The sequence below is a fragment of the Cyphomyrmex costatus genome, unplaced genomic scaffold (assembly GCF_001594065.2).
Source record: "Cyphomyrmex costatus isolate MS0001 unplaced genomic scaffold, Ccosl1.0 scaffold137, whole genome shotgun sequence".
Lineage (NCBI taxonomy): Eukaryota > Metazoa > Arthropoda > Insecta > Hymenoptera > Formicidae > Cyphomyrmex > Cyphomyrmex costatus.
Genome location: NW_017275358.1, coordinates 474,567 through 490,685, shown reverse-complemented (window position 1 = coordinate 490,685; position 16,119 = coordinate 474,567). Strand labels below are relative to the sequence as shown.

Here is a 16,119-nt window from a genome sequence, read left to right as displayed (position 1 = left end):
AATATTTACTTACAATAAATAAATGTTTACTCAATAAAAATAATACTTAAAACGCTGGTTTTTGTATCAAACATATATTTATTAAAGTTTATTATTTTTGCAGTATAGGAAAATTAATTATTAAATTTATTCTTTCTACAGGGTGTAGAAAACTATAGCAATAAATATTTTAAAGGCAACATTTGGTGACATTTTAAAGTGAAAAATCTAATGCAAAAGTGTGTTGTGTGTTGTGTCGAGGCTAAGAGAGATTTTAAATGAGAAAGGTTCTAAAGTTATAAATGACGAGGCTAAAATTTCGTACGCTCGGAGATGGCAAGATGGTCAGTGAGAACTGGCAAGAACTGGTACTGAATTTTATTATTATCACAAAGACATGAAGTTTGAAGAAACACCTTCACACTGATCATCTTGCTATTCCTGGGATGCGTTCCAAAACTCGACTTTGTCAACTCCGGGAATTTTTTATCCTTATTCAACACTCAGCGAATAACAAGGATAAAACTTGAATTGATGGGGTTGAATTTTGGAACGCCACCCTGACCGAAATTCTAGCCTCGTCGTTCATAATTTTTAAACTCTTCCTATTAAAGGTGTTTTCCAATTGCTGAACATATTTTGTCACAAACGTACGCAGGAATGCACAAAGCTTATAGCATTGTGCACGATTCAATTGGAACAAAATGTGTACGCTGTGCACGATTTCGATTCATTTCGGAGAGAGATTAAATGTAGCTTTTCCGCTTGTATTGAACAAAAAAGGAAAAGAAAAAGTGTCAGGCACTCAACGTCCAATCTTATTTATAACTACCGCGGTTAGTAACATGTAATTTTCACTAGAACAAGTTTACACAGCCGACTAGTAGCCCTCGGGCTGAATAAATACGGCTGAATAAATACCTGTAACGTTGTATCGACAAAAACGACGGTTCTACAATTAAAAAATTACGATAGTCACGACATTGTTGTATTAGACCTTTCCTTTTAAAATGTTACAAAAAATCTGTCTATAAAACGGTCATCGTCAGTTTTAGGACACACTGTATAGAAAAAGACTTGATTCTGGAAATTACTATTGACTACTTACATTGTTACAGTTATTAAGCTTCAATGCTAACAATTAAATACGCAGCTCCAATTTCTTAAAATCTCTCGATCGTGTGCAATCATTAGGAATTCGCAAATTGAATCTGGCATTGGGATATCGCCAAGTTTCAGATTCGTGTCGCTGCGTACGCAGGATAATCGATCACACAATGCCGGTGGCTTCGCATCGAATCTGATTCATTAGGTGCAGCGCCCGGCGGCGGGCTCATCCGATTTATCGGACGGCGCGAAAGCGTTGATTGGCGGACGCCGGATTGCGGACCGCAGAAATTGTGAGTGCTCTCGGCGAAGGGATAATGTCATAGTGATGGTCCGGCGGCACGAGAATGCGCGGCCGCTACCGTAATTCCATAGAGTGCATCCAGCGCGGCGAATTGACGCGCAATCAAATCGCGGATGCACAAAGAGGATGCACTGCGGTAACAGAGCGCCGTGTAGGAGATTACACGGAGTTTTTCTCACAAGCTCGACTGTGTCATCGTGCATGTCCATTTTGAAGTCCAAAACAATTCCTTTGAGACTCGAGACCTACTTTCTATTTACACAGCAAAAAAAGAAATGATTCCTACGTGCAGGGTTGGAGATTACTAATCCATTTTTATGCAATTTCAGTGAAAAAAACTTCAATTTTTGCCGTAAATACAGAAAAAATTACTCTCGTTATCAGGAAACAAAATCGTGAAATCGGATTTTAAATTAAACTTCCTCTCCTCTATTCACATTTTTACAAAAATATTCTTTTTGAAACGTTTTTTCACATAATTTCCACGTTTACGTTTATAATTTCACATTCATCATTGACGAAGGAAGATGGTATGACAGTCTTTTCGATCAAGACGTTGCATAATGCCGGGTTCGTTTACGTATCGTATTTCAAGCTGAACATCACCTTAATGGCCCTTCACGCTATATCGAGCGTATCGCGTATCATGATCAACTTCAGGCGCTCGTGCGTGAAAAGTATCACTAGTAGTATCAGCGTTTAAACGTGCAACCTGCACCGTTCGTCGATTTCCTTTGCCTGCCCTCCAAATAGTTTAACGGTGTCTCTTTCTGTTTGCGTGAGTGTGTCATCCTTTCCTCGTTTTACGTTCGTCCCACAAGCTGGGAACGGTTTCCGATAATGCTGATCCAGTACGCATACATCAAGCCAAGGTCGCAATTCGGTAAGCAATGCTTCTTCGGAGAGACCGACCCGATCATTCAGGAGAATATCCTACCGGATCCGAAACTCATGCGAAACTACATCCACACGAGCCATTGCCACCGTGGTGTACAGATACCCAAGCAATTTGCTCTGCACGAGGTAAATTATTGTATATACAATACAAAATGGGAAAAGTACTTCTAGTATCCTCTTATTCTTGAAAATTAAACAATTAAAATTTCAGCTAATGAGAATAGAGCGCATTAACTCTTTAAATGATTTTGATATTTAATTATTGTACATAAAGTTCATCGAAACGTTGTTTCGACTCGATTTAGAGTCTTCTTCAATGAAAGCATTATTCTTCAGAAACTAAATTATTGTAGGTTCCAATGGAATCGTGAAGTTTCAGCGAGGAGTTTAATTCCTTGTTTATTATTGTGAACCTTAATTATTATTTATCTTAACATTTAGTCATTATTAGTCTTTATTCTTATGTAATTATACTCGTCTCCATATAATTTTCTTTCTAATCAAAAATATATAAGTCAATATTATGTAATAAAGAAAATGGAAAGCTTCTTTAAAAGAAAAAATGTTGGAACATCGTAGATAAATTTTGAAGAATATTAAAAATTTTTGACAAGTGTATATTAGAGATTATTAGATTAAAATCTAAATAGTCGATTATTTTGTTAACATGATGTTGCATGCCTTCGAGATGTATCATCAGCAGCTGCATAAATGATTATCCATAAATTAAGCACAGGCTAAACGCTAATGAGTTTCTATATTCGAAACTTTATATATCATAGGATTTAAGGGAAAGCTGGGATTATGAAAATAGCTTTGCTGAGTCATCGTCGAACGAACTAATTCTGCAACGAATTTAGCCTTTGCGGCATTTAATTTTCAAGAATTAATAAGTGCGTCGGACATGTAAATACGCGTCGACCGTCAGCCTTCCTAACATTTTGTTTACATTTCAAAGGATCAGAACTATGTCAGTTTTAAATTAAATATTGTATGCGATTCTGAAAAATATGCAAAATTTACGACGAAAATCCGGATTTTCAATCTGGAAGAGAGCGCGAAATAAAACTCGCGGAAAGTTTTAATTTAAACATAATATTGCTTCACGGTGTATCTCGCATCAGTTTACATTGTAAACCGCATATTTCTCGCAATGAAAAAATTAAATTTAACGGATTTAATTGCATAAAACACAGAAGATCAATATTTGTGAACATGCTTTTAATGACACGTGCCATAAATGTGGGATACGTTAAAATGCCGCATAAATTGTTTAATGCAATCAATTTCATAACAAATAAGAATTTGCGAATGTAGAACAGGTAAACTGCGTCATGCTGAGAATATACATTGCAGTGTAAAACAGCGAAAACGGATTGCGTGTTTCCTCTTTAAAGTGAACCACTTTAACGCCGTGATGCGTTTCTCAAGAGTGCTCAAGTGTTAAGTATGCGGTGTTAGGTTTTACATGTGCAATAAAAGAACGGTTAGAAATGGAGAAGCGAAATCGCTTTTATAACCGCATTATTGCGTACAGTTTACGTGATCTCTTTTTATTTTTACGTCAGATACAAACCGCTAGTAAAGTAACAAAGGAGAGCGGGATGTTACATTTAGAGGGCGGTTGGCCTAAGGAGATAAACGTGAAGGACGACGAAGCCGTGTTGAGATTTCGCCGGCGTGTAGTAAAGGACGAGTATTGGGCGCCGAAGATGAAGAACCTCACTAACGTGAGCCATTTTGAAATACATATATGTGTTTAAATACACCCTTTAACAATTTAAAGCGCATTACGGTAAAAATAAATTAGTTCGGTAAAATATCAATATTTGCTACACAATTTTTTAATATAATCCTTGGTTTTTGTATTTTATGTAAATCAAGGATTCTATATTGCAGTTTTAACGACTCGATAAATAGATCTAAGATGATTTAAAAAATATATTTTAAAAATATACAAAATCTTGTTTGACAATCTCAATTAGATAAATACATTCATCTTAAAGATTGCATTCAGAAAGCTAACAGCACTAATGCATCGTTTTATCCTTGTTTTACGTTTAACGAGCAGATAGAATGATAAAATAACGCCGATAGCACGCGTGTCAAACGCACCGAAAAAAACCTCTAACGCAGAAAGCTCAATGTAAGATAAGAGGATTAATTTACAATATTAAGAAGATCAATTTATTAACTTATTCGCTTAGCCTATGGAACGCTGTATACTGCAGAATAACATCATCAACATTTATGAGCAGTACTTTGACGATATAGAACCGACTTCGCTCGTTTTTTCCTATGGTATAAGGTATGTTGCATTTTTGTCAGTGAACTCTATAATATATTAGAACATGTTTTCTTATATTCAACTACAGAAAATATTCTTATATTCAAGTATAGAAAATTGTAGTTTATTGGAAAAAAAGGAAAGCAAACTTGTGATTTTTCAGATTGTTTTTTATTTAGAGCAGAGTAAAATAATACGATTATTATTTGACCAGCGAATCCCTGACAAAGAAAACAATACAGTAACACTTTGTATTAAAGTATTATCGTCTAAGAATTGGGACACCTCCACTTCTCGATGGTTCACTCCAATGCAATGATAGAGCTCACTGATTTTCGTCGTTATAAAGAGACAGTAATAATTCTCATAATTTTGAACGATTCAGTTATAACAGAAGAAAGGTTTAAAATGTATATCGCTATTTCCAATTTACGTTTTTAAGCCGATGAGAGTACTAATCTTTTTCCAATAATATAATATTGTTCATTTCCTTATTTCAAGTACATGAAATCTAAAAAGTACGCCAGATTACTCTTGCTTTTTTTTAACCGACTAGCATACATTAAACTGTAAATCCTGCTATCGCCGATATCCAAGGAATATTCAAAGTCTCGCTTCAACGTGCCCGACGCAAGCTTCCACGGACGAGTTAAATCTCTCTCCGCAAATCGCGGTCACGTACGGAATTATCATACGACGCATATCTTCGTCGAGACTGATGCTACTCGTGCGTTACGTTCTTGTACAGACATGAAGAATAAGTCTCGTAAATCCGGAGACAAATTCTGCGTATTAAAGCGCAAAGAAATGTCGATAATCAAATATATTGTGCGTATAAGGAAATTTTTCCGATTAATAATTTATAACTTTTAGAATTTTATAATTTTTTAAAAATGAAATTCAACTACAAATTTACGGTTTCGCTGCACTGTTGTGTATTTTGTATGATATTCGGTAACTTATTTATAAGACAGGAAATCCATAAATCGATGCGACATCTCGCAAGACAACGATGCTGTCATTGAGAAGCTCGCGGGGAAATTCTCTTATCTCGTCGGATTTTCATCTCTCGATGCTTGTTTAACACGAGTTGCAATTTTTCCCCGTCTTTTTCCTCGTGCACCCAAACACGTGTTGCGCCTCTCAGATGCCTCATACGATTCTTGCGCGAATTGATCCGCTTTTCTTCTATATGTACACATCGTAAGCTTCTAAATATCGCTATCTCCAATATTGACACTCGAATTTACTGTTATTGATGGCACCTGTACCTCTACTAAAAAAATTGGACGACTTAGAATAACGACAGTAAATTAAAAAAAAAACTTTCTACAAAATAAAAGTTAAAGAATCTTTTCTTTTTCTCTTAATTACCAGAAAGCAACCACAAAAGAAACAAAAGGAAATGCAAATTCGAGTTCGAATTTACATTTTAATAACTTGCACAATAAAATGGAAATAGTATTTTAAAGTTTTGTTCTATTTTTGCATTGAATCTATTCGATAGTCTCACAACACTATTGTATTGTTTTTATATCTGATAAATTCTCCAAATAAAGCCAACCATTTTTGTTGCGACAAGAAAAGCTCGAAGCTCTTATTACATCGTTTCGAACATTAATAGTGTCCACATGTTTTTATGCTTTTTAACGAAGAACCTATGGTTGTCATTACAATTAATCGCTTCCCGAAGGGTATTACCAAGTGAACGAAATAAAAAGGACGGCGTCTGCAATGTGTAAAAGCAACGGCGTTATCGCGTCGTCGAGCGGATGATTTACGTGCTCGAGGATAAAAAAAGATGAAAAGAGGAAAACGAATTTCCATGAGTGCGATTTTGCACGGATTTTTACGGGAGCTTTAATTTTCTTTTTTCCAGAACCTCAAACATGTACACCGATCCACAATCTATCGTAAGACCAATCAATCACCTGTCGTGGTCGCCCGATGCACAGAATCGATTGGCTGCTGCCTACTCTTTTATGGAGTTCGAGAGGAAACTATCTAATGTGAATCCTTCCTCTTACATATGGGACATTGGTATACAATTTTTATGCTACCGCACAACGACACGTATGTTACCAAGTGAAACACTATCGGAAAATGCATGTACCTTTCACGATATCTTGTACAAAGGAAATTTATTTAAAAATCTAACTTATTCTTTTAAAGATAATAACATTTCTATTATTGCTCAATGTATACAAATTTAACAACATGATGGAAATTGTATCACAAATTCAGCTTTATGATTTATAAGAAACATTGATTAATATTACTTCTATATATATGTATATACATATATATATGTATTACATATATGTATATACATATATGTTTATATATATATACATATATATATGTATTACATATATGTATATATTAATCTTAAAATTATTTGAAACTGTCAAACACATGTTGTTCGTTGTATCCTACGTGAGATATATCTTGTCCAGTGTTTCTGAATTTTATTGAATTCTCCTGTACTAATACAATATCCCGCGCAGAGATTTTTTTAGAATGTCGAATCTGACACGCTTTACAACGTATCGGAAGCATGTTTCATCATGTCGTCGTCAAACGCGACCTGTCACACGCTCGTTCTGGTTCCGGTTGCGGAAATCGATTGGTCGTTTCAAAGTCCTTCATAATATTTGAAATGCGTCTCACTGACATGAATCTTTATATCTACACCAGACGACTGTACGCATGCGTGTTGTTTATGCGGAGTGTTTGTTATTGACAGAAACATATCACATGACAAAAACAACCACCTATAAAGCCGAATGTATTTCCAGTAACACGATTTCCTCACGAGTAGGACATATATAATATATACTAAAAAGTAAAATATTTTTTATAGCTAGTACAAATCTCAAATAAAAACCTTACAGAAAAAAGTAGTGGAAAATAAAATTGTTAATAATTAGTCATAGAAATATTTTCGAGAGTTTTGCGCCAGAAGCATGATATTTTTGTTTATTATTTAATAATACAATATTTCCTCTGTTCAAAAGAAATAAATTTTATTGTTATTGAATATATTGAAATATTGAAAGAATATTTTTAATTGTTTGCAGTTTTTTTTAATAATGTAGAAATTTCAATTACGTACTGCAAAGAAAAAAGAGCAAATAAAATGGTTTTTTTTTTTTTTTTTAGATAAATTTCGAGAAAAGAGCATTCTCTAATGGGCGACATAAATTGATTTGATTACTTATTCATTTAACAGTATCAAATTAAAAAAAAAGAGAGAATTTAAAATAGGCAAAATGTAATTCTGTATCGTCACAGAGAATCCAAACAAACCAGTGCTGTGCATGAGATCATCATCACCGTTAATAATCGTCGAGTTTAACCCACGCGATCCATCGATGCTGATTAGCGGATTGATGTCTGGCCAAGTGTGCAACTGGGACATCCGAATCGGGGATAGGCCAGTGCAAATGTCCCATCGTCAATTCAGCCACAGGTATCTATATATCTGCGAATGGGAAGTTCCTCGGGACTTGCACCTATCCGCCGAGATTATTGGCCAGAACTTGGACGTGCTTGACTTTGATGTATGGTCTGTGGAATTGCAAATATCCTCCGAGAGAAATGCTGTAAAGCCGTGCAAACGGTAGTTTCTGATACCTGGATTAATGCAGTTCTTAATAGATATGGCATGTATTGACGAGAATGTGTTAACGCGATTAGAAGCACGTAAACGCTTGCGCATAAAATGTGAACCAAAATCTGTTGCGTAATTTTATTTTGAGTTTAATGTCATCAGAGATTATTATGTGTGAAATATATTTTCAAACAATTTTAACAATGTTTGCTACTTTCGCTTCAAATAATATCAACTACATACAGAATACTTTATTACTAAATAAATAATTATAACGTCTTGAATAATTTTGCATCACCGTTGGAAAATATTATGATAGTACTAATTGTTCTCAATAGTTCCATTTCTTGTTGTAAAAGGAGAAGGGATGGGAATATAAAATAAATATGAAATAGCGCAATGCTACAGTTTTAGTCGAGAAGTTGCGATTGCACTGACTCTCTTGTAAAATTTTACCTCTGCGTTAATGTTCACAACACGCCAATTAAATGGTGCAGACTCCGTGAAGGAACAATGTTTGTAAACTGGCTCGATGAGAGTTACAGATCGATGCAATTCAAACGTTCCGTAAACGCGGTCGCAACTTCTGCCGTCGTCGTGGCAAAATGTTTCCAAAGAGCCTGCCGTTTCGCTGCCAAATTGTAATCTCCGTCACTACCATTTCTTCTCCCGTTCTCACCGACGACGCGCAAAAGAAATCCGGCGAACCAGGCGCTCTGGATTCAATCCAAGACCAATAAGGAGTTCTTCTCGGCATCCACCGACGGTGCGATTAAGTGGTGGGATATAAGGAAGATGAGGCAACCGACCGACGAACTAGTGATGGATTTGGATAATCCACTCCGAGCGGATATCCTTCGTGCGATCGGCGTCACAAAGCTGCAGTACGAGCCGAGCATAGGACATAGATTCCTGGCGGGTCTGGAGAATGGCATGGTGATCAACATAAGACGGAAAGTCACGAAACCGGTCGATAAACTGGCAATGAGATTCAACTGTCACGTCGGCCCTGTCATTGCTATTGATCGAAGCCCATTCTCTGTCAAGAATTTTCTTACTGTAGGCGATTGGATCGTCAAGATCTGGTCGGATGATACCAAAGAGGATAGCTTAATTACCATACGGTAAAATTCATTAAGTTTAATCAACGTAAACATACCGATTAAACATTTTGCAAATTAAAGCTACAAATATAATACTTTTAACTTGAAATTATTTGAGCTAATTAATATCGTGTTAGGTATGTACAAAAGTTCTTACAGTTTATTTGAAGGGCAATTTCCAAATATGCTAATGTTATTGTCTGTATGCAGCGTTACATATTGTAGTAATACTTATAATAAACAAGAACTAAGTTATAAAATAAAAAAAATTATTATTGATATATTAATCGTGAAAAAAATTTTTGCCAAGTAAGCATCGAAATAAATTGCATATCAAACATTGTTTGCCTTTTAAATTTAGATCAAATTAAATCTCAAAAATCTTATTAGATTTAATTAAAATTCTTTACTTTTTAGATAAAAAATTAAACTGTTGTCTATGTAATGTAAATTATTAACTTTTATGCTTCTTTCCTATCTTGGTTTATTATACAAATTACTAAAGACGAAGCTGCACATAACACTGGTCGATTCAGTAAATAAAAGAGTTTTGTAAAATTGTTGAACTGTTGTAAAATTCTATATATTGTATTATAATTAGTGTTAGCCTTAGCTTCTTGCTGAATCTAAATAAATGATCATATTAAAGAATTTTACAAGTTATAAAGCTACGTTTTATACTGAACACAGTCATTGGAATCATACTTGAAAATTATCTCATAAATATACTGCAAGAACTTTATTGCACATATCTGATAACATTTCCTCCATTTTCGTTGTAACATAAAGCTATGTATATTAAGATTACGTAGACGCTCCAGTGCGCTCTATTATCACTATTGTGTTGTGCATATCTGACTGTAAATTAGTTAGCGCACAAAAAGTAGAATAGAGTTAGGAATACTTAGCGTGAAACAAAGCAAAGCAGCCAGCTATTCACGTAAACAGAATGATACATGTATTGTATGTATCTCGCAATTTCGACTAATGTCTTGTTTATCAGTGTTGAAGCTTTCTATCGTCATTCTTGTCGGCGTAGTTTTGAAGTTAATGTTGTCATCATATCGTAGAACATACAGCTCGGTAAAGTAGATAAAATTCTATACGCATAGTGAACAGAATGCTGATTTACGCGGAGGTTGCTGGAGCAGATCCAGGTACTCAGTGTTCTTCACCATAAACGCGACGGGTCTGTTAGAGGTATACGACATTCTGAACGGCGTGGCTTCACCGGTGACCACGTTTCGTGTCTGCAACGACAGTCTCACGACCATCGCTCCTCATGAGAACGGTCAACTGCTGGCAGTCGGCAGTCACGATGGAAATATATATTTAGTGGAATGCTCCGACGGACATATTACTAACACTAAAACTGACAAAGCGAACCTTATTGCCGTGAGTGTTTTGAAAAAGTAAATCAGTTAAAAAAGATTATTGTAAAATTTTGACGGCATTTTTTGTTAAAAAATTGACAATTTAGATTTATAATTTGAATTTCCACGTCGTGGTAGCTCTGAAATACAAATGTGCAAATTTTGCTAATAGTTTGCATGTAACTAATACAACAATCTTGAATTTTTTATTGATTGTGTGATCCTTTTCGAATTCGTATATTTCGAGTTGGTGTATTCCAACTTTGATCTAACATCACTTTATACTTTATGATGATCTAAAACGAGAAGCAATGTGTTTTTTGCTATAGTATCTCGAGAGTTGTAGTCGATTTGGGAAGACTGTCGATACACGATTGAAAGAAATGCGCTTGATGCAAGCTAGCATTCATGAAGATTCCGCATCGGACCGCTCGGCGTTCATATTAAAGAAGAAAGGAAATCAGGAAAAAAATAAGAACAAGGCGCCGGTTAAAGAAAAGGGCGAGCAACCTAAGAAAAAATCTCGAATGAAAAGGTTGGAAAAGGACGACACGTTCTTCGAAGAACTGGCGGATTCAGAAGCGGCATTTTTTCAAACAGTAAAGAAGGTAAAAAAAATTTAAATAGCCGAGAAGAAGAAAAGATGCACTTTCCACTGGCATAAAATTTTTCTCTCGTGCTATTTAGAATGCGTATTTTCATGTCTCTTGAAACATTAATGTCGTTGTTATAGGTGCTTCCATTTATGATGGTAAAAAAGAAATAACGCGCGCGTTATATTTTTCTACCTTAACATTAAATCACTAAAACATATGTAATACCAAAATATAAGTTTAATTAATTTACTATGTATTTACCTAAGTTAGATAAAAAATAGAATTTCTTAATGATACAGATATATAAATTTTACGTAAATTACATAATTTTACAGGTAAATGAGATTATTAAATGTTAAGCTGTAAATTCAGTGATCATTAGGAGGTTCAATCTGCCATGCTAAGAATTAAGACAAGCAGAGACAGAGTTTTAAAAATTCTGTCTGATATATATTACTTGAGTACTTTGGTGGTTAATTTTTAACAGAGAGTGTGATAAGTGATATCAATTTTTAGTTTTGTGTTATTATAAGTATATTTTATTTAAATGTATAAGAAGACATACAAAATTTAACTACATACCTCATATTATTTCAAGATTAAATTTGATAAAGTGCTCATGCTTTCTTTCCTCTTAAGTTAATAATTAGGCAATTAGTGTTTATAAAAACTTACCTAGATTGTATTTTATTACTAAAAGTATAAAGTGTACAAAATTAAATAAGAGTGACCGATTTCTTTATATATAAAATTTATAATACATATCAATATAGCAATACTATGTACCTCAACAGTGATAGCACATTTTAGGGTCAAAAATATTAACAAATAATTATATTTATAGTTTATAAGCCATATACATTTTTACGAGAAATTTGCAATTATGTCTTTTAGGAATTTGCGACTTATCCGAAGCTGGATCCTGAAATTGAACAGATGATCAGTCTCATGCAAGAAACACCGCGCAAGAAAAAGATTTTGCGTGAATCAGCGACGGTAGAGAAAAAAATAATCAAAACTGAGCAAAGGCAACCTAAATCAAGAGGAGAAAGGACAAGAGCGGTAAGACCCATATCCTCAACGAGATCCTTGACAGAAGGGATAGAAGTTGACAAAGAAGAAGATGAAAAAGAAGCGGCTGCAAAAATAGAAGTGCCATTCATAAAACCAAAAAAGATCGTGAAGAAACGCCGAGGACAGATTTTAAGTAAAGTCTGTGCCGTTGAAGTTTGCAAGCCGGAAATCTGTTGCGCAGACCTGGAAGGTAAATTTCCGTTTTCAACGACAGCGTAAACGTCGTTACCATCGGGTCGGTAAGGCGATCTATTTTTTCACTTTCCATGCGTCGCTTGGGACGTCGTGGACGGACAAGATAACGAGATCTTCCCTTAAAGCTTGGCGAGATCCGATAATACCGAGCTTCCATGGTTGCACGGCTTTATTTGAGCCAGCAATGGCGGCAGTATTATGTAATTTTCTTTCATATTCGAGCAGTGACAACGTGGTACGAAGAAATATCGCGGCAGACAGATTGATAGCGCCGCGAAGCGGAAAAATGCGGGAAGAGGAGATAATTTCGTAAAAACGTTTCAACGAAAAACCGCGATCAAGCCACGCCAAAGCGCCACGTCAGCTGGAAACATTGATAAACGTTCATTGTTCTGATTTGTTCATTTTCTCACCTGTCTCCCATCAATATCATGTTTCGTTGATTCGGTATAGGAGACACCTCCATATTGTAACACAATCGGACAGCTTAATTAAGAACGTCTCTGTCGCGTTTCTGTGGTCGGTTTCAAAGCATGCCGTATGCGTTTACTCCAACTGCGCCCAGTTAGATTAATGAGTTCCACTCGGTTCGTCGTTGTTTCTCTTCGGCTGTTCAGATGCACCAGCGTAATTCGAGACGGTGAAACTGAGACGGTTTTCAACGCCGTTTCTTAATGAAGGACGCACAACAAACATCCGCGCATAGATTTATCCAATGAGGAGAATTGATTGGCTGTCTCATTTCGCTTTATTCGTTGGCAAGTCCGAAGGGAAGCATGAAAGCTGAAATTAAGAAATTGCGCTTTGACAATTTTCCCCTCAATTACTCTTGAATTTCTTTTCTACGCAAGAACCGCTGACAGAAAGATTTTATCAAACAACACTTCATGTACATCTGTCATATTCTTGTGCCACTATAATTCATTTCTTAAATCAGATATGCGCATACTGCACAACCGTAGGAGCTTGCGCCATTAAACTATCATTTGTTATGCACCATCAAAGATGCATTATGATCCTGTCGTTTCGCCAGGAACTATGACGTGCAATATCTCGCTGACTGCTCCAGTAGAAACGTTTTTTCACTATTCTTGAAATATCTTGCTATTGAATATCAATATTCATCAGTGAAATATGTCATTGAATGCATACCGTCCCATTATTTCAAACATGACACAATTCAAAAAAATTGAATTTCTCAGAAAATAAAAAAAAATTATTTTCAACTCGACAGAAAAATGTTGATTGATCAAATAATATCGCTAAAAAAAGTATGTTCTCAATACGATAAAATATGATTTGTCAATCATTTTACAATTCACATTTTCTTGAAAAAAAAAAACCACTCTTTTAGAATAGTAACGTTTTGACTTTCAATTTTTTTGAAATTAAATTAGTTTATTTTCAATAATCGATAGAATAATTTTTATCTAATTCATTTTTAATAATAATTTAAAATCACATTTTTTTAAGTTGTGTAATTATGGAGTAAAAAAACGATACCTTAATTTTAAGTATACTAAGATATCCATATTTTATTAATATTTTTAATAATAACAATATGATTTATTATTATATATTTAATTTGTTTTTTTTATATAGTAAATTTCTAAATTAATATTTTCAACACTGAATCTCTTTGAATTTTAAATTAAAGTTAAATTCATATCTAAATATTCATATATCATTATTTTTTCTCCAAGTAAACAAAAATATTTTCGACGCACATAGACATACAATGATAACGTAATATGAGAGCAGGTATAATTTCACACAAAAACACGTTTCGACTGTAACAGTTAAAGTGTTATTGCAAGAGTTTCTTTAGGAAGAATCCAAAGGTTAAGTTTAGATTGGATGTTAAATAAATGAGAAATATAAGGGCAGCGATGGAACAAAATTGGACGGAATGAAATCACCCTGGCGTTAGATTAAAGCAGTAAAGCGAATATCATTCGACATTCGTCGTCTTCCCACCGGGCATTTTGGACACATTGAGGGTGCATTGAAGTGTCCACAATATAATTGGTCTCTTGGAGAATATCGGCTGTGACGTTTTATCTGGTGAAAGAAATAAAATGCGCCGTTGCTTTAATTGTATTTCTTATTTGAGGAAACAATTTAATATAAAATAAAATAATTGCAGAATTGTTCGCAATCTTTAAAAAATGTTACTTTTTCAAAATTTTTTTATATTTATCATCATAATATATACCATTATATTACAATTTTAGCGAAATGTAATAACTTTGATAAACGAACATTAATCGAATGTTATAGTTAAATTTATAAACAATTTAATTTTCATAATAAAAAAACAATGGATTAAACTATAAAATAATCAAAATAAAGTTATCATATAGATATCAATATATATTGTCATTTTTATTCAACGTTCGATTTGTATATTTTAGAAAAGCGGAAAGCCGAATTACAAACTCAACTTGCTTCGGAGGAGGAGAAATCTTCCTGGGTTATCACCCAATGGCGACGTAAGTTATTCGATTTTGAGCAAAAGTTGCCGGAACATTCGTCAATCGAGAAGAGAAGAATACTTTTGGAGGAGGACGAATTGCTGGCGAACGTACTTGCGGACGAAGTCGAGGAAGCCAGAAGGGAAATGCGTGCTTGGCAGGAGAGAATCGCGTTGGGCAAACGTGACTCCTGGCGGCCACGAACGATCGAGGTTATACATGAGAAACCAGAAGGAAAAAAGAAGAAAGTCGGGAACGGCGACGTCGAGTCGCCTGTGCGAAACGTGGAGGAGGGAAGAAGGGATTTTCGGCAGCTCGCAGAAACGAGCTCGAAATGGAAGTCCGCGATCGGGGACAAGACTTTGCAAGCGCGTGGAAAAAGAGAGGCGACGAAGCTCGACTCGCATCTCGAAAAGTGCGCTCAGGAAGAAACGCATCCAACGTTATCCGCATACATTGAATCAACGGAAACGGTAACAACGGTATCGACGAAACACAGTGAGGGCAGCGATCAATAATTTCACTTACTCGTGATATTTTGATGATTGACACAAAATTTATTTGATTAATGATATTGAAAATTTCGACTGCGAGAACGGAGTTGAAATTGCGACCCGGAAAAATTAGCAGTTGAAAAATTTCAGAGCGTAGCAGAAATCCGATTAATTAATTAATTCAATGTGACAACACAATTTTAATTTTAATTATTTCACAATGCGAGAACTGTACTGGTGAACTGATTGTTGAGCTCTGACAAGTATATATACGTGTCTTGAAATTTCAGAAAAATCTAGAAAATTGCATTCTCAAAGTATACTTGCAAAGCAATAACTTAGTTTAAGTGTTTCTTGAGATATCTCAAAAGCTTGAGTAAGAGAAATTACAAAGTTGTCCATTTTGTCGTAGCTGTATGAAAAGACGAAGCATGATCTCCAAGAAGTTTGTGAAAAAGAAGTTGGTAGAGGGTACTTCATATTTGAATAGAATCGCAAGACTTTCAACGTGGTGCTTCGCATAGAGAGAAACGGATCAAATAGAACGGACGAGTGATGCAAGGTATACTCACGTATACGTACAAACGAAAAAGCGAGAGATTGAACATTTTAACTGAAAGCTG

General features: G+C 35.0%; 2 protein-coding genes across 2 annotated transcripts in view; one reads left to right on the top strand and one right to left on the bottom strand.

Moving 5' to 3' along the window:
* LOC108782907 (furin-like protease 1, isoforms 1/1-X/2) overlaps positions 1-16,119 on the bottom strand; it is a 230,403-nt gene that overhangs the window by 41,743 nt on the left and 172,541 nt on the right. The gene's annotated exons all lie outside the window — the stretch shown is intronic.
* On the top strand, positions 2,231-15,520 carry LOC108782908 (dynein intermediate chain 3, ciliary). Its single transcript, XM_018551305.1, has 10 exons — positions 2,231-2,413; positions 3,856-4,017; positions 4,495-4,595; positions 6,454-6,614; positions 7,869-8,046; positions 8,883-9,311; positions 10,403-10,685; positions 10,993-11,271; positions 12,154-12,548; positions 14,881-15,520. Exons 1-10 carry the CDS (start codon positions 2,231-2,233, stop codon positions 15,518-15,520), a joined length of 2,811 nt encoding a protein of 936 aa, XP_018406807.1.